Source organism: Tupaia chinensis, unplaced genomic scaffold (genome assembly GCF_000334495.1).
Source record: "Tupaia chinensis unplaced genomic scaffold, TupChi_1.0 Scaffold000154_1, whole genome shotgun sequence".
Lineage (NCBI taxonomy): Eukaryota > Metazoa > Chordata > Mammalia > Scandentia > Tupaiidae > Tupaia > Tupaia belangeri.
In genome coordinates, this window is record NW_006159625.1 from 2,382,340 (window position 1) to 2,402,753 (window position 20,414).

General features: G+C 34.0%; 1 protein-coding gene across 3 annotated transcripts in view; it reads right to left on the minus strand.

The window, feature by feature from the left end:
• The window catches only part of RIMS2 (regulating synaptic membrane exocytosis 2), a 409,264-nt gene that overhangs the window by 154,858 nt on the left and 233,992 nt on the right, over positions 1-20,414 (minus strand). For all 3 annotated transcript variants that reach the window (XM_027770701.1, XM_027770699.1, XM_027770700.1), the window contains one exon: positions 15,965-16,065. In XM_027770701.1, coding sequence (XP_027626502.1) covers positions 15,965-16,065 — 101 coding nt within the window. The remainder of the gene's footprint in view (positions 1-15,964; positions 16,066-20,414) is intronic.

Consider the following 20,414-nt stretch of genomic DNA (forward strand, 5'->3'; position numbering starts at 1 on the left):
GGAAGAGCTTACTTCTCTGGTGACAGTGAAGTGACTCAACTGGTACTTCTAACTGCCTTTCCCTCTTTACTTTTGTGACTGGAGTTTAATCATGAACCTACAGGTCTAAATTATGAGCCCACAGGAGCTATAACATTTTATGACAATAAGGATACATGTCTTATTCTAAGGACAGAGAGCAGGAAAACGTTGAAGCAATAATGTCAGCTCTGGGTTGCTGTTTGAACACCTAGTGGGGTGGGGAAAGAGAACCTCCTAGTTATTCGAATAATTTCAGCAGGTTTTCTTGTTATGAACAAATAATGTGAACCCAATTGATACCACTGTACCTAGTCTATGCCAGAAAATAAATACTTTTTGATCTATGGTATAAAAACATATTCCTTATGCAACAATATTGATGAAAATCCTAATTTAGTCAGCTGTTTTTGACAAGAGGCAGTATATCACAGAGACTAGGGGAGTAAGAGTTAAGAGACATGGATGTGTAACTGCTCTTCCACTGACCAGTAGCTATGTAATCGTGGACAAGTCCCTTAACTTTGAGTCTGTTTCTAGATCTGGAGAGTAAACAGTGTACCTGCTTCAGAGGTCCCATACGAACTTTAAATGAGGTCACAGGACCTTACACGTAGTAAGCATTTATCATGATACTTAGTAGGTATTGTCCACAACAAAATTAAAGAAGCTCTAAATTGTGATACTAAATCTTCACAATCATTAAGCTATAATCTCTAATATTTTGTCTTGATTTGAAAAAAAACCAAAATGGGTATGAAAACTTTATAAATAGGTTCCTAATTTCATGTCTCATTAAAAACATAGTCATTGTTCTTCAATATCAGATTGGCTTATTTACACAGAGTAAGATAACACTAAGCTTCACATATAAATTTATGTTTATTTATTCTTGAAACTCCTTAATTTGATTTAGTTTTTGTAATTATGCTTTTACTTGATAGTAAAAACAAGTTAAATGAAGAAAAGTAGCCCATGACCACAACACTAATAATAATTAAATTTAGAATACTGTTTAAGGTTTGCAACTTTCATATATTTTATATTTTCTTTCCCAGCATCTAAGACAGCTATTTTTTAAAATTTTACAGATAATATGTGATAACCTGCTAACACTTAGCTATTTATTGACATTTGTGTAACCACATACATAAGTGATTTTATTTTTAACAGTTTTAATCTTAGATTTATTTGTATGCCTTTTGTGATTCAGTAATATCTCTAACTCATGTCATCTGAAATTTCTGCCTCAGTCAAGAAGTATTCTCAGATCCTGTTCTTCTCAGACCTGCATATATTTAACAACATTTCATCCTGACATACAGAAGTCATTTCATTTACATCCGCGGAAGAGAGAATAGAACAGAACACCTGCTGCCAGCTCAGGCAGTGGGCCCAGTCGCTGTTAGAGCACTTACATCATGAGAACGTGCTTCTTCAAGCCCTCAGATCAGAAACCTTTGAATTAAGAAAAGTTATAAAAAAGTTCTTCCTAGCCAGAATAATTCTGGAAAATAGTCTTTTGTAACTATCATTACATATTATATGACTTATTATATTTTTAAGAGTTTTAGAAAAAGAGTTATGTCCTTTATTGGCATATAAGGTGTAGATGTTACAGATATCAAATGGCAAGCTAGCATCCCAAATGTCGTAATAGAAATAAGACATGAGAACACAGCAGTAGGTCAATGACCTGGGAATCGGAAGCAGGCAGAAACACAACAAAAATTAACAGGTCAGGGATGTGAAGCAGGGCTCCTTTTCAAATCCCAGTATTTTAGAAGTTAATATAGTAACTCAGGGTACTTTTATGTAAAGGAACCAAGGCTAAATAATAGTATGAATAGCTACACAGTGCTGGAAAACCTGAAAGAAACTTAGAATTGTCCTTTCCCATCGAAAGTCAGGTACAGAGCAAATAATTACTTTCTTTGAAAATCTGTAAGAGGTGCCCTCTATGAGAAGACAGGGTAAGCTCGGCCGGGTTGACATAAAAGCCATCTGGGATAGAGCTGACTGTCAAAGCAGGAGTCAAGACTAAAAATTACCTCATTTGTCCTCTGAACAGGACTCCTTGTCTTTAATCTCCTTTCCAGTTGTAACTTTAGTATACCATTAGAGCTATTTTCCAAAAAATCTACTCATATTCATGACTTCCTCAGAAATCTTCAAAGCCCTTTTTTCTATGTGGATTTTATACAAATATTTTTAAATACATAGAGCATAAATAATATAGATATTGAATTCATTGAGTAAGAGACATAAATATAGATATTAAAATATAAGATATCAATAACAAAAGTATAAATGTTAAAACCATGTAGATATTGAAATAATGTAGAAGCATATAAATGTAAAAAAAAATTCTATATTTTTAATTGAGTGATAAAAAGCTCTCCACATCTGTCTGAAGCCAACTTTTCATTTTTTTCTAATATGTAGCCCAAGTTGGTGTAAATTTCCACCCTAAAGAGGTACTAGATATTCCTTAAACATGGCTGACACTCAGATGCTTCCATAATTTCACTTAAACTTTCCCCTCTGCCTGACATGTCCTTCATGTCATGTCTTCTATAAAGCATTCTGAGATTTCTTCAAGCCAAATGAGTATCATTTTCCTGTCATTCTTCTTTTGCCTTATTTTCTTTTATATTACTTAACATAACCTATTTTATATGAGCATTACTTATGTACATGGGTTTCCCTAGTTAGAGGATAAACTTCTAGAATAGGAGGCTTTACTTGCCATCTCCCCGTGTCCTCCCTCCTTTCCTTCCCTCTGTACTTTGTCCCTCTCTCCTCTTTTTCCACTCTTTACCCCTTTTCCACTCCTCCATTTATTCCTTCCTCATTTACCTTTTCATTCATTTTACAGTTATTTATTTGTTCCTCTAGGAACTTTTTTTTCCTTTTAATGCAGAATCCAGAATTAGTTATCAGCTTTAGGGACATCCCAGGTATGCACTTCTGAGTTGCAGACTAGAGAAAGGTACGGAATGTCCCCTGAGATGGAAAACATGTTCACAGGTAAAAAAGAGAACTAAGATAATTGTGATTTCTTTAAAGGAAAAGCCCAGGATAGTTACTTGGTGCTCTATACCCCAAGTTATTCACTCATCACTGAGTCTGTCATTCAAAAAAAAAAAAAATCACACTATAAAGCTAAAAGAGCTCTCAGACAGGTTGTAATCCAGCTTCCTCATTTCACTGATGAGGAAGCTGAGAAATGTAGAAGTGGAATTCATACAACCTGTTAGTAGTAACACCTTTCTATGCCTTTTTATTTGAAAAAAATTTGTGAATGATAATTTTTATCATATTTCACAATACAATGGGCAAATTTAGAAGCTAACTCATTTATTATTGCATTCACATATTGTTTTCTACATTAGATATACACTTGAATCATTTTCTTCCAAATTAAAAAAAATCTATGTAAAATGATATGTATAATTAAAATACAAAACAATATTAAAGTACTACTTCTACATATAATTGAATGATAGATTTTAACAAAAACTGTTAAACAGTCATAAAAATTAACTTGTATAAAGACATATTTCACGCTATTCTAACAACTCCTTTGCGTTCCACTTAAAATTAATAAGTGGAATTGCACATTATAAATAATGACATTATTTTTTCCTCATTTTCTTCTTTTTTGGAAGCAGTAAAAAGAAAAAGGCATAGGGACCAGCAGGTAGCATGGTGGTTAAGGCACTGGACACTCCCACAGGGCTGACTGCGGTTTGAGTCCTGGACCTGGTGGGTTGCTTCCTCACATTTTCTCTGTCTCTCTCTGGTCAAATTAAACATAAATGAATGAATAAGTTAAATAAATAATTCTTGAAAGAAAGAAAAGGGCATAGAAATAATGTGTTCTTATGTGACTTGGCCCTGGAGACTGCTTTGGCCTGTGAGCATTCCTAGTCATGAAAATGACCTTAAAATGGCCAATCATAAAATCATAGTCATTTTCTTTGTTAGTCAAGAAGTTGTACTGAGCTAGTGGGTTTGGAGAGCAACTCTATAAGTTCTTGTTTGCTTGTTACTTGTTACTACTTTTACCTCATATGTTATAATAAACAATAAAAAAATAACTACTACTAGATACTCCATGTGTGAGGTCAAGTGCTACAGTCTTCAGTACACAATATTTCTGCCCCGTGAAGTTATCATCACTCAAAAGTTCCTTCTCTCATATGAGATATTTTCAAAGGTTAGCTATGTTATTTCTTGACTGGAATATTATTTCATAATCTTAAAAGGTGATGGTGCAGAAATAATCACTTTTTCAAATGTTTATTTAGGTAGTAATATCTATAATCCTTCCAATTGAAGAAAAATTACAACTACTTTTCATGCTCATGAGTAAAACTGTTACACAATAAAATTGTAGGTATGTTCAAATTATAATGTGAATTAAACTGACGTTATAGATATAAATCCACATTGCCTTAAAACGGCTGCCCTGAGTGACTAAAGGTTTTGACAAAAATGTCGATTTTGACTTAGCTATTAATTATTTTATATAAAAAGAGAAAACATTATACATGTATACTTATTCTCTATATTATAATGATTATGCCTTAAGTATAGGAAAATTATATAATTCATGCATTATTGAGAATCTGTTAGAGTGCCTTACAAGGATTAGAGATTACTGAATCAGTGATCTGATTAGAAAATATTAGAATGGAAAGAAATGAGAGATGGAAAAAAAATCTATTTCAAGCCTAATTTCAAAGATTAGGGTATGAGATTAAGTGGTTTGCTTAATTAATGATGACACGGCCCAAGCCTGAATATTTAGTGGTCTTTCTTAATGCTGCCTCCAGAGTACTACATATTTGAGAAGAATCATTGGGCAACTTTTGCATTCTCACCACAAAAGTGGTAGTACTGAAATTAGTCCCTAAATCTCTCCATTCTCTCTCAGTATTCTTTCTACCATGATTAACTTTAGATGGAGATCAAATCACATGCTCAATAGAAAACTTGCTTTTGACTCTTATGTAATAATCTACTAATAGTTTTTCTTGAAAATCATGGAAGAATATGAAAGGTTTACTGCTGAGTGAAGCAAGCCAGGCTATGAAGGAGAGACATTGTATGTCCCCACTTAATATATACTCAGTATCTACACTCTATGACTGAAACTGGCTAAAGGATTTGCAAACATAAGAGATGGGTGTGATTGCCAGATGTGGTGTGTGTGGAGGAGTGGGGCCAGGGGAAGGACATTTGGAGGAGGGATACGGTGACAGAGCATTGACGGGACGAGGAGGTAGTGGGGTTATCTGTTGAAGATATTTTGATCAACTAGATTGGGAAGAAATGTTCACATATTGAAATGTGCACTTTGTAAGTTAAACAAGGTGATTGAATGTAAATAAATAAATAAATAAATAAAAAGAAAATAATTTCTTGTCCCTAAGTATTTTACAGAATGCTTAAAAATCACCTCCACTAAAACTCTTTGCAAACTATCCTACCCATAGCATCTTTTTTGAGCTTTCCCTCAGCATTTAACCCCATGTTTATTCATACACACAGACACACACACGCACCCCACTAAGTGCTTATTATGACCAAGGCAAAGTGGAGAGACCATAAAAGGGAATAAAATAATAAAATATAGTCTCCATTCTTATAAAGTGTATAGTTTAATATACAGATAAAAAAAGTAAATTTGTTAAATTTATATATCCTTAGTTAATCCTATTCGTATATGGAATTTGATAAAAAAAGGTTTCTGCCCCATTCCATAACTTTTTTTCTTCTTTATTTCACAACTCTCTGGTCCCATAATACCTTCCTCCCTTCTGTAGTTCATATATCTTTCACCCCCTATAGAATATTCTAGTTGTTAGCAAGCCAGGAATTTCAGAAACTTCATGAAAACAAAGGTGAAGGCATATATTTAAGTTTTTACTGAATCTACAGGTGCTAAATAATGAGCCCACAGGAGTTGTAACATTGTATGACAATAAGGATACATGTCTTATTCTAAGAACAGAGAACAGGAAAACACTGAAGCTATGGTATCAGCCCTGGGCTGCTGTTTGAGCACGTAGTGGTGCGCGGAAGAGAGCCTCCTAGGTGAAAATAAAGGTGAAGGCTTACATATTTATTTATTTATTTATTTATTTATTTTTGCTGGAGGTAAAAGGAAAACATTCTCCCTGAATTTTTAGGCAATACACAGGGAGAAATTGTTCTTGGCAATAGCAGTTATTGTCCATTAATTGACTCTTTTATCTGCAGGCAGCTTGATGCGAGTTATTTAAAATTCTTTCTTTTGTCACTATTTACAAAAGAGAGAGAAATGAAAATTTCTCCTAAAATTCTCTAGCGCTCTACACCATATATAGGTTAGGATTATCTTTTTCTATTTCCTAACCTGAAGTGTGACTATTTGGTAGAGGGTAGCAATTCATACGTACAGGTAAAGAAATGGCACTCAGGCTTGAAAGTCAGCATGAAATCCTGGCTTAGCAAACCATATTGAAATGTGATTTTATGGCTTAGAAAGATAATGTTTCAAATGGACTTGCAAACATAAAGCTAAAACATTTTATCTCCTCAGGGTTGAGAAGGTGGTTAGAAAAAGGAAAAAGAGAAAAAGTAACAAACCTTAAAAAGAAACAAAAAAATTCAAAGCAAAATAGCTAGTTAGTAACCTTAAAATCACTATATGCCATTATAATGAAATATGTTTTTCTAATGCCTTCAAGTGTTAAATTAAAAGATGATTAGCTAGTTTGTAGAGATGCACTGAGAGAGCTAAACTGTCTTTTTATATTCATACATCGAAATCCTAACCCCCAGTACCTCAGGATGTGACTGTATTGGAATATATAGACTTTTAAGAGGTAATTAAGGTAAAATGAGGCCATGTGGCCTTATAAGAGGAAAAGATTAGGACACAGACACACAGAGGGAGGATTATGTGAGGAAACATCACGAAAGTGACCCTCTGCAAGCCGAGAGGCCTCCAAAGGAACTATCCCTGCAGACACCTTATCTTGAACTTCTAGGTTCCAAAACTGAGAAAATAAACGTTAAAACTCTCAGACTGTAGTATTTAAGGAAGGAAGTTAAGAAGTTAAGGGAAAAAGGATCCCAAAGTAAAATCCAAGAATAATCACAAATAAATACATAAAATATCTTAAATTTCTTAGGATTATTTATCATGTTTTTTTACCATAGATCTTTTACATAAAGTGAGGTAATAGAAAAATGATTTAAGTACAAGTTCATTTTGGTGCAAAAATAAAATTAAGTCATGCATAGTTTTTTCATAACAAGCATTTTCTATGCACTTTTTGAAGACCCTTCCTATATGTATTCATACAAGATAAAGATGAACTGAACAGTTGTTTCCATCAGCTAAAACATGGAGAACAGAAATTCCCCTCTGACATAGACCTTTAGGGTATGCGTGTCTATCTGCAGATACATAAATTACATGTAAATATCATTTTGTATCTATATCTTAGCCAATGGATAGATAGATATTTGAATTAAAGTTGAATTGCATCTGGCTTGTTAGGAATTAGGAAAAGTAAAATGACAATGCTTAATATATAAAAATTTGAATAGAATGCCCAAAATAAGACAACTCAAATTTATTTTTAGCTTTAAAAAATATTTTCATAATTCTTCACTTCTCCTCCCTTTCCAAAAGATATGCTTCTATCTCTACTAGTCTGTTAATGGCCACAAACACAGACCTAAATCCCCTGGGGCTTTGGTAAGAGCAAGTTATCTTATCTGTTGGAAGTAATTCTTCTATTTCTCTTTCTCCCCTATGACCACCATCATCATCACCATCACCCTCACCCTCACAGTTCACTTTTACTGTTTGCACAGTAAACATTTACTGATCATTTAGTATGTACCAAGCTCTGTTTTAAGAGTTATAATGTATATAAATAGACCTACTTTTGAAAATAATCCTAGGAAGTAGATATTATTATTAGCACATGTTACAGAATGAGAAACCAAGGCACAGAGGGCGTTAAACAAGTTGCCCACTTATATAGATAGTGGCAGATGTTTGAATCCAGGCAGCATGGTTCTGGAGTCCATTTTTATTTTATTTTATTTTATTTATTTATTTTTTTGAGAGGTTTTTGCTATAGGGCGCATGCATTCGCCAGAGAGACTAAAAGCAAGAAATCACCCCCCCAGGGGGGATGGCCACACCGCAATCCCTTCTCCTCCCTTCTCCTCTCAGGATCCTGGGCACGCACACAGAAGCGCCCGGTGTGAGTTTAAGCCACGGGGTCCAGGACTCGAACCACAGTCAACTACATGGAGTCCAGCGACATAGCCATTGCTCCAACTGCTGGTCCCTTAATACTACTCTGTAGTCTATATTTAATTATAAGCAGTAAAAATATATTTGAAAGTGATTTAAAAACTGCCCGCATACCTATTACTGTAACCAAGCCTTCAGAAGTTTTGCTGTGACTGCGGCTGCCACTGTAGTTACTAACAATGCACACCAATGACAGAACATTGTACTCCCAATAGCTCCGTCTCCTCTATCAATCTATCTATATCTATCTATCTTTTTTAAGAGAGATTTTTGCTATAGGGCACGTGCACTTTCCGAGAGAGAGAGAGAGACAGAGACAGAGACAGAAAGCAAAAACCACCTCCTAGGGGGTATGGCCACGTCATGATCCCGTCTCCTCTATTCTCCTCTAAGGATTTTGGGCATGCACACACACCCACTTGGCATGAGTATTAGGTAGCTGGGTTCAGGACTCAAACCAGGGTCGACGATGTGGGAGTCCAGCAACATAACCATTACACCATCTACTGGTCCTAACAATCTGTATTTTTTAAATCTAGGTTTATTTCTCTTCATAATTATACCTGGTAAATTAATAACTAGAGTGATGTAAAAGATTAAAAGTATACAGCAGGCGATTAATCAAAATCTTGGAATCTGGCAGGCTCAGACAAGCAGTCAGACAGCCTAGAAGGATGTGGCCTGGTTTAGGGCCAGGAAGCAATCAGAAGTGTGCAATATTTGGTCAAATGTATCCTCAGCTGGTGAAGGAGAGATGGGGAACGTTGGAAGTGGCAGTGGCATTCTGGACTCAAAACACCTTCTCAGTCCCTGTGAGCTAATCTGGCAGTGAGAATGCTTCCACTAAATATAGTTCATCTTTTTTTTTCTACCTTGCTCCCATATCAGCAGCTTCACTGATTTCCCTAAGTTTTTCTTGAGATTTGGCTTTAGAACCTGAAACTATCTGATTGCTATGTTATGTGGACATGAACGCAATAATACAAAAATTTGAGAAAGTAGAAGTTTAGAAAAATGGCCTGCTTCAGTGATGAAATCCAGGGGCCGCTATTGGCATTCATTCTCTCTGGCATTGACGTGAGTAAGTGAAAAGATTACTTGACCTAGTTTGGGATGAAAACCATGACTAGGTCATCTTAATTCTGATTTGAACACATGAAACCATTCTGCAGGATATTTAGTTAGATTAAGCTTAGCAGGGATTCTTTTTTTGAAATCTGAATCCTACTTTTGTTTACAGTAGACTGCTTATTCCAAGGAAGGATGGAAGGATGCTTAATTATTTCCTATAAGACGTCTTAACACACTCCGTGAGGACACTGCAGGGTAGAGAGGTTACCGAGATCACTCCTAGAATTATTCTCTTGCTCTATTTACCACAGCATTCCTCTGATCACTGGCACAGTGATATCGGTCTTACTTAAATACTAGGTTCTCTTGGCTACTTGAGAACTGATGTTGTGGGGGGCTCTTCCTCCAGCAGGTCCAAGGCCTGGCCCAACCTAGTATATATTATTGGGCTGTGTTATAAGCTAGCAGCAGCTTGACTTTCCTGTTTAACAACAACAACAACAAAAAATCCTCCAGCATTTTATTTCAATCACCACAATAAAAATTAAACCATAACTCTTATTTCTTCATATCTATAACATGTTCAAATTTATATATTTTCATCTAACTTCTTAGTAAATTGTATAAGGCCATTCGATCTACATTTTAAAATTTACTTTTTATAAATTTAGTCCTTCAGTATTCAGATCCATTATGTCATTGTTATTAGGAGTATTTCTTTTCATTTATTTATTTATTTTAAAAATTGTTATTATTATTATTATTTTTGTAGAGGTTTTTGCTATAGAGTGCGTGTGCTCGCCAGAAAGACAGAGAGAGACAGAGATAGAAAGCGAGAAATCACTCCCCAGGGGGGATGGCCACTCCGCCAATCCCTTCTCTTCCATTCTCCTCTCAGGATACTGGGCACGCACGCACATGTACCTGGCATGAGTTTAAACCACCGGGTCTGGGACTCGAACCGCGGTCGATTACATGGGAGTCCAGCGACGTAGCCATTATGCTAACTGCTGGTCCGAAGAGTATTTCTTTTTAAATACTCATATGTATTCCTGTTAATCACTTCATCAAGCACCAGTCACATTTAATGTCAACCTTGAAAGCATAATTTCCTTAAATTTCAATAACTTTGTAATTTTTCATCACACATTATGGTTCAGTAATTTTTCACTTTTTTGTTTTCCATATCACTTCAAGATTCATAAATTCCTTCCCCTGAGGGAGTTTGTTTTTAGATCTTATGATGCTTTAAAATCTTTAACTCAAATAAACAGAATATTCACATTAAAATCCTTTTCATTAACACAATTACTATTTTCATTAGCTCAATTATTTACTATTTATTTTTGGCTTTATAATATTCATTTGTCATACATATGATTATATTTGTGTTTATTGCTCTAAAAATAAAAATAACAAATATCACCTGCATTAGCAACTGAGAATACACTAGGTGCTATACCATGTAAGTATGTCATCTCATTTCATCTTAATCGCCACCCTATGAAATGTATATTTAAGTCCTGTTTAATAGATAAGCTGAGAAGATGTTGAACCTTCTCAAAGCTACCCAGGTGGAATCTGCTTGTTTCCACACTGCTTCAACCCACTATGTAGCATGTTTCTTGGCTGAACCATTCGGATTATATCTGAGCCTTAAAGTACTTCTGACTTACATAAACACCAAAACTTTTTAATCAGCCCGTATATCGCAACTCCTAGTCATCCACAATCCCCCTTGCTTGCCTATGTCTTGAAACTCAGTGTGAAACACCTAAGTCTAGCATTGAACATATAAGAACAAACTCTAATGAAATAGAAAACATTAGCTAGCAGTGGCAATCTATTTGCCAAAAATACTTTGTCTTTAATTGTCTGAAATATTTGATATTGATACCACCTACAATTTTATTAATATTAGGCTTATTTGTATTTATAGAGGTTTTCTAAAAATGAAACATCTGTTATTTAATTGTTTTAGCTTTGTCACTTTTTTGCATTATCAATATTTTAATGTAAACTAATAATTTAATCTGATTGCTTTCCTCCTAATATGTCTTTGAGATCTATGAATGGACTAGACAGATCTAAAGAACTAAAAATCTAGGAGAAAAGGTGAAAAGATGTAGGTGAGAAGTGCCTACGATTAGGCATGTACAAAGAATGAAGAAAACCTCTTTTCCTGTCTCTTACTGCATTGCTCCTTGCTCCCAGAGCATTAACTCAATCTATTACATTATGGGTTAAACAGATTATTGTGGGCTTCTGGCCTACATCTGAATGCATCTGGGCAACTCATGGTTTATACTACTACTTAATTCAAGAAAGTCAAATAAGAAAATGGGAAATTATGATATACATGCTATAAAAGGGGTAAGAATTTTTTGGTGATTTTGTGGAAACATTCTCACGAAATGCTCTTTAGCAAAGGGCACTCTTTCTTTCTTTCTTTCTTTCTTTCTTTCTTTCTTTCTTTCTTTCTTTCTTTCTTTCTTTCTTTTTAAGGTTTTTGCCATAGGATGTGTGCACTCACCAGAGTGAGTCAGAGACAGAGACAGTGAGAGGGAAAGTGAGAAATCATTCCCCGGGGTGATGCTCACACCACAGTCCCTTCTCCTCTATTCTCCTCATGGGATCTTGGACTCACATGCACACATGCCTGGCATGATTTTCAAGCCACCAGGTCCAGTGCTCAAAGCATGGTTGGCCATGTGAGAATACAGTGATATAAGCACTACTCCATCTGCTGGTCCTGTTTCTACAGGGAAATAAGTTGGACTACTTTTTCAAAAATTTCTTCATAACAATATTCCTTCTAAGAACATTTAAAAATAACAAGTATAGCTAATTCAAGAAATAAACATTATATATTAAATAAACATTATCAAATTCTCCATATTAAGTTTCATGCATAAATACATTGTTTGACTGTAGTTATTGATAAGTATGTTAATTTATCATTATGTATCACACGGAACTATAGTTGGCTTCTGGCAAACTATAATTTGTACTGCTAAATTTAATAGACAAGTCTCTTTTTTCTGAGCCAATTAAGAGCAGAGAAAATTGGCTTTCCAGAGAAAATAGAAGTTGATCCTTTAATTACTGCTGAGAATAGAATAGATAAAGCATATTTGAGCCAGAGTAAAGAAAGTGCAATAGGCCTGAAAGAGTGCACATAGTTAAATTCTATTTTACGGGATAGCCCCTGGGAAATTATCCACTGATTAACCCGGGCTTGTGTCTGAATATGCTTTTTTACTGCTTTAATTAAAAATAGTCTCTATGCTATTTCCTATTATAGTAAAAATATTCTTAGGAAGATGGTAACAACAGACTTTGCTGTATAGATATCTTCAAAGTGGGTTACTAAGATTTTAAAAAATATAGTAAGACATATTGACGACTATCAGGATAGAAGCGTTAAGAAATTCAGCAATACTATCTATAAACTATGGGCTGTATATAGTTTAGAAAAGGCTAGCACTCAATTAGATTCTACACAGAGCTTCGGAATGGTGTCACTGAAAAGTTCAGAAACACATACAGCTCAGAAATACAGCATGTGCTCTGTGTGTCTGAGGCCATGGGTTTCTCAGTCATCTACAATTTAGAACAACTGGATTAGGTACAAAGAATACTTTCCAAGACGCAGTGGCATGTGAACTTGGGTAGATTGCCTTTCTACATCTCAATTCTCTCACCTGCTAAATATTTTTTTTTTTTTTCAGGAACTAGTTCTAATGTATTGTAACACACAGCTCAACAGCAGGCTCTATAATTGGTACCTGTTATTGAAACAAGGAAGCATGGAAATACAAGCTAAATATCTCTCATCAAAAAGCAAGGATTGATGCTGAATAGTTTAAGTAACTGTTAATATGGAAATTAAAAACTTTATCTACATCTGCCCTTGACTGAAGAAGAATCTTCTATAATTTTCTCTTTGACCAAAAATAGAGGACGATTAATCAAGGGATGATGGAAGAGAGATGACTCAGCAAAGATAGTTCCACGGCAGGAAATAATTGCAGAGGTACAAAGCAAGGTTGTGTTTTGGAACTTTTCAACAAGCTATACCTTAATTACTTGAACATATTTTTTGAGTAAACTGGCTACGTATCCTAGCAAGAGAAAACAGAACGGTAAGTACTGGCTATGCATTGATAGGATTTGTTAGAAATTATGAGGCTTTATTTAAGGTACAAGATCATTTATTCTCAAAACAGTCTCCATATTTTGATAACATTCACCTCTGGCTTCTAGCTAAAACCCTAATTGAAGAAGTCAACTCATTCAGGTTCCTAAAAGTACATTTTACAATCTGTTCACTTCACAGCAGTCATTCTCAGACTTAAGTGTGCATCAGGATCACCTGGTAGGCTTGTTAAGCCAGGGCCCCTAACCTCTGAGTTTTGATTCTGTGGGTTTTGAAAGAGCCCAGGAACAGCATTTGTAAAACCTTCAGCTGATGATGCTGCTCATGACACTTTGAAAAATCACAACCTTAGTGTGTACAAATCACTACCTTAGAGGGTACCTAGGAAACTGTTTGTTGCTTAGTATTTACCAAATCCTTTCCAACCTTAAGTTTTTTATCAACCTAAAATGATTAGTGTCAAAGATACAAAACTTTGAAACCTTAGCATTCGTTTACTTATTAATTGGAATCAAAAACTGTTTTAAGAAAAAAAAAATTCTTAGCCATGCTGAGAGTACTCCTTTGGTTCAGCATCCTGTAATAAATTTCTGCCAAACAGCATAACGACAATCATAGTTGTTGCTTCTAAGGGAACTAGTTTTACTCTATGAGCAAGGGAAGCAGCACACCTGATCCAGTACCCCTTTCTGGCTTCGCTGCTTGTTAGGAAGCTCTGGGTTGAAATAACTGTTGTATCTGAACAAGTGTGTATGACCTCACACTATACATTTTGTTCACGAACTTTACTTCTGGAGTTGCTTTGTTTTATTTTAATTTTATTTTCTCTTGATACTCCTTTCTTCATTGACAATATTATTGGAGCATTACATATATTTTAAAAAATCATTTACATCCCTTCCTAAAGTATAATAGAACATAAACAAACAAATTTATGTTATCTGAGTACATGTTTACATAAAGTTTGATATTTTATTTTACTAGTTTCATGCTTTGGTTTGAGGATCATATAAAACAAACACAGATGAGACAATAAGCGCATTAGAGAGCCCACAAAAGATCAGCTGTGTGTGTATAAATAGTACTTAAGGCAGAAATACCCAAACACACCCCATAGGTATCAATTCTGGTATCCATTTCAAAAGATTATGGATGTACCTGAAATATATGTCATTATAGTGCTATTCTTTATGAAATACACTGTACCTATTTGAAGCTATTCACATTTTCATCTTAGTGAATAATTCCTGTAAGTTTAGAACCTGCTGAGTTAAGCCAAGGGAATTTTTGTCTTAAATTTACTTCTCCCTGGCTTTAGGCCATTTCTAGTCCATGAGAATTCCGTGAGGAGTAATCCTGTAATCACCATATGAGCATTCTCGTAATCTGGGGAAGAGATTGGAAGCTTGGAAGTACACGCTTACATAAGAATCTCTGCTTCTAGGCCAGATTAGTGGAGACTAAACTGGTGCTGCCTTCTTTATTCGTACAGCCAACAGTCACTTATGCTTTACTTAGTAAGTTCTCGACTTTAGTGAGGAATGGACTCCAATGGAGAGAACTGAAGGTTAAGTATGTTAAGGATAGAATAGACCTAAGTCTAAAAAAGCCAAACTGCTTTCCTGCACACACAGAGACAACAAACATTATATGATTGCAATGATCACATTACCAAGTCAGAGCACATTACAGTGAAATGTTATGAGTAACGTTTACTGTTCTTATTCTTTTATTAAATCTTCAATAGGTAAAACAGAGCAACCTTTTAATGACTTTGGCCATGAATAATATTGTGAACTTAAAAATGTCTTGAAAAATATAAAATATAAGATATATAAAATATAAGATAATAAATGGCAAGAGTGCTGAAATAATATACTTTATCTCCTTCTTTGGTAAACTTATACCTTAACTTAGTCCAAAAAGCTAGTTAAAAAATATTCTTACTAAAAGAACTTCTAAGCTCTTAGCAATGCTTAATGAGTATGTATTTTGTTCTAATAACTTAGTAATAAAACAAATTCAATGAAAATACTATAAAATGTTGAAATACCTAAATGTAAGAAAACCATAAAAAGATCATAGAAAATCTCCCTAAACATTTTTGAGGGGTTGTAGGTTTTATAAAATGAAAAATTCCAGAATATCTGTTCTTTAGATCTTTAGTTTCCTTTGTATATAATAATGTGGGCTTTTTTTTTTTTTGAAATAAGGCAAATATTAGCCCAAAGAGCTGGTAATATAAACACATTATAAATTTTAACGCTTTGTCATGGGGCGTTATATGTTGTATCTGACTAATGTGTAGTTCAGTAGTGTAAAAGTCTCTAGCGGTTTCATATGATTAATTGATTATTTTACAACTTTTAAAAAGAAAAATGTCTTGCCTTTGAATGGTAATCTTGTTCCAGTCTGGGATCTGATCCGGCTACCTGTTTGTATTTGTTAATTTTCATTTGGCGATTTCTCTCCTCTATATCCATAGCACCTATCGAGTAGAAAAAAACCCATAAAATTAATGCTCAGTTCTTACTTAAGTCCTACTTACAGGATGTATAAAAGGAGAAATTCTAGGCTGATATATTATTTTCATTCAAGGTAGTATGTACAAATTAAAGGTCATAGTTGTTTTTTTTTTTAAAGATGTATTTAAAGTATGCAATTTGGTAAATAAAAGCATGATGATTAAGTACGCAAAATAATTTTAATCTTAATAAAATGTAAATGAATTTGAAGAGAAGACAACAAATCTCACTAAACAGAAAACACTTTCTGGCAAATGCATGTCCAGGAGGATATATTTGACGTCACACAGATCTGACAATAGCAATATTATAACCACTTTGGCTTTTAATTCATCATGATTGGATTCATTTATTGGTAATAGAGTTATGGAGCTAATTAATTTCAAATACACTTTTGCAATTGCATTTAAAAACTATTATCATAAGGCCAGCCCCATAGCCTAGTGACTCAGGGAGCTGGTCCCATATGGTCAACTGGGGTTCAAATCCCAGTTGAAGTTTTAAAAACACAAAGGGCACATATATGCCCCAGATCCTGACAAGATGGAGAAATGAAAGAGAAGGGATTACAGCATGACCATGCCCCACTGAGGAGTGCTTCCTCCCTCTCTCTTGCTCTGTCTCTGGAGAATACACATGCCCCCTGGCAATTTAAAAAAAAACATGATCATAAATTCAGGTTATATATTGAAGCAGGTTGCCCAGGCATAGATGTGGATCCAGTTATGAGGAACTTGAATTTTCTGAAACTAGAATTAAGAAAGAGGTTCTTGGAAAAACATTACTGATAATATACCATGTCAGTAAAGGCACAACATATTACTGAGATTAATTCAGATAAAAAGTTAAATTGTGAGTAAGAAAGTGATATGGTAAGCCTATTATAAAATGGGATTAATGTCCTCTGTAGGAAGTGTGACCTCCAAACACATCAATTATTGAGAGGGTATCCTAAAACTTGGGTTATAATCAGAATTAAATTCAGTCAGCAAATCTTAGAAAACATAAAAACATGTCTGAGAAGTATATTTATAATTTCTACTAAAAGAGATTTTCCAGGAAAATTCCATTTCTTGTAAACACATATGACGGAAAAAAATCACAATTATATACTACAAACCTACACACTGGGAAAAATAAGCTTACTGGATACTAAAAGTATTCACAATAAAATGTTGCCAGGAAGTTCATGAGTATTGTGTGTATAGGCAGGAATAAAACCATACACATACTTGTTTAAGATCATAACTTTACAACGGCAGTCAAGACATCTAGATAAGAGTATACCTATTAAAAATAGGCATCTTTTTTTCTTTTTTCCACATACACCTTTTGTTTTAATAAATAAAGCAGATCTTTGGTTTAGATGTTAAATCACTTTTACAGACAAGGAAAACTTCTAGGCCTGCACAGTTTAATACTTACCTGATTTTTAAAATAGCAAAAGGGAAAATAGGTTGAAAATGTACTAGTATAATTAGAAGTTACCATATTCTTTCTTGAGCCAATGTTTTAATTTTTAATATTATTCTCTGTTCTCATTGCAAATCTGACAATTCTCATAATACATTTTAAGTAAAATTAAATTGGTTAAAAAGGGAAGAAAAATTCAAAGGAGTATAACTATCTTAGATTAAAAGTATGTATTATATTTTATAACGTCATACGAGAGGATTTCAAAAAGTTCATAGAAAATGGAACCAAAGTACAAGTTTACTTTGGTGCAAACAATTTTTGAAACCCATATCTAGTTTATTCATAATACATATTTTGCATGAACTTTTTGAAGACAACTCGCCCAACCCATAAAAATATCAACAAATTTAAATCTACTATTCAATACAATTAGACACTTTATTTCTTGTAGTACTCACATTTTACTAATGATCTGGCTAATAAATTGTCAAATTTGAAAGCAAGGAATATTAATATCATGGTCATATGAATTGAATGATAAATAAGACCAGGTTTTATATTTTTTTTCATTTCATTTTCTTCCATACACTCAATCACATTATTATTTGTCTTACAAAATGGATATTTAAACAGGTGAACATTTCTCCCTAGTACTGTTGATAAAACTACAAAATATCTTCAACAGCTAATACCACACCTTGAAATATAAATGTCTATTAGTCTATTGAAAATTTTGTGATTGTTTGTACCCCAAGAGATATTCTCAGGTAAACATGTTTATTTTCTCCAAAGGAAAAGAATTTAAAAAATATCAGAGCATCAAAAAATTATATATGCTAAAAGAATATTAACAAAATTGATTGGGAAGCTTCTTTGGAAAAGTTTCATGTTAATATTACTACAGCAAAAAAAAAAAAAGATAGGAATAGCACCAATACATGAAGAAATTAAAGCTTGCACACATATAGATAACACACAAACACATATACGCATTTTTTAATATCTAGGCTATTTTCTGAAAGTCAACTTCCTATGGATGTCACATTAATTTCTTTCTGATTACTAGGTAGTAATTTGATACACTGGCAGTAGTTGGCAAACGTTTTCTGTAAAGGGCCCAAGAGTAACTACAGTAGACTTTGTAGATCATATGCCAATATCTCTGCCATTGCAACATGAAAGCAGCTGACAATGCATACATACATGGATGTGACTGTCTTGCAAGGAAACCTTTTGTAAAACAGTAAGTCAATTTTGGCCTTTGGAATAGTGGTTTAACATTGTTTGCAAAATTCCCTACTCCTTAGAAATGGTTAAATTTATGTAATGTCATTTATATTTAAGTCACTATTGGGAGATCTAAGAAGACTATTAATCTATATTTGCTATATAAGCAAGTAAAGATAAAAATAGAATAATATAACCATTTAAATGTTATCAATTAAATTCTAATTTCAAACAGATCTCTTATCTCCAGACTCAACCATTATCTATGCATGATTCCCAAAAGCAAAAATTCTTGAACTGGGCCTTATGCAATGTCATCTCAATGGACCACCTTAATCAACAAACTTGGGCAAATTTATTTTTAATTTAAAACTAGAAGAATAATCCTTGAGATAAACAGTAACCAAAAAGGATTCCCTCCAAAATTATTTGGCTCCTCTTAAGTCATTATCTTTTTAAGAGAGATTTTTGCTATAGGGTGCATGTGCTTGCTAGAGAGCCAGAGAGACAGAAAGCAAGACATCACCACCCAAGAGGGCTGGCCATGATGCAATCCCTTCTCCTCTATTCTCCTCTCGGCATTTTGGGCACGCACACATATGCACCCTGCATGAGTTTCAGGCTTCCAGATCTGGGACTCAAATCAACATAGGGCATCTATAAGTCCAGTGATATAACCATTATGCCATCTGCTGGCCCCCCTATTAAGTTTTCTATTCTTTTTTCTACATTTGTGTATCCTATTTCCATAAAGACAACACTACACAGAGAATAATACCCTTAGAGAAGAAAGTCTTATATTCATAATAGAGAATTCCTCACCAGTAAGCTGATTTTTTTTTCTTTCCTAGTAGTTTTCTCTATCTAAAGAAAATAATTCAGAAATAATTTTCCGGTTTCAACAAAACTTAGTCTCTTTCCTTCCTTGGAATGAAAAATAATTTATGCCAGCATTATAGGAATCAATGCAAGTCAGAACTGTTCCTTCACTGAGGGGATGGACCACATAATTCCTAAACTTTCTTTCAACTCTCATACCCAGTGTTGTACTCCATCAAAGGAAAATAAGTGAAAGTGAAAAAGCAGCAGGCTTCTATTCAATCTCATTTCTCTCTCCGTTTCACATTATAAATTTGCACATGCACATCTCTAAAAATTCTGCAGTAAAGAATAATCACTTGACAACAGTACCCTAACCTTTCCCTCAACACCTACTCTCTGTTAATACCTTGCTAAAATAGTTCAGAATTTCCAAAATACATTTTTTTAAATGCTGACTTATAGGATTAGAAGTTAAAGATTCCTATAACTGATGAACTATGCTTATTTCAGAAGACATGCCAGAGGTTTGATTTTGATTTTGTTATTTGAATATGCTTAAAAAATTAGTCATGGGGCCAGCAGGTGATGTGGTAATTAAGGCACTGGATTCCCACATGGACAAAGGCAATTCAAGTCCCACATGTGGTGACTTGCTTACTCACTTTCCTTCTCTCTCTGCTCTGGTTTAATTAAAATAATAATAATAATAATAATAATAATAATAATAAATAATTCTTTAAAAAATTAATCACTTTATGTTTGAGATAAAATATCAAAGCATTTCTAAATTGTAATAAAATTTGATTAAGAATATATATATATGATAGATGTGTGCGTGTGTATGTCT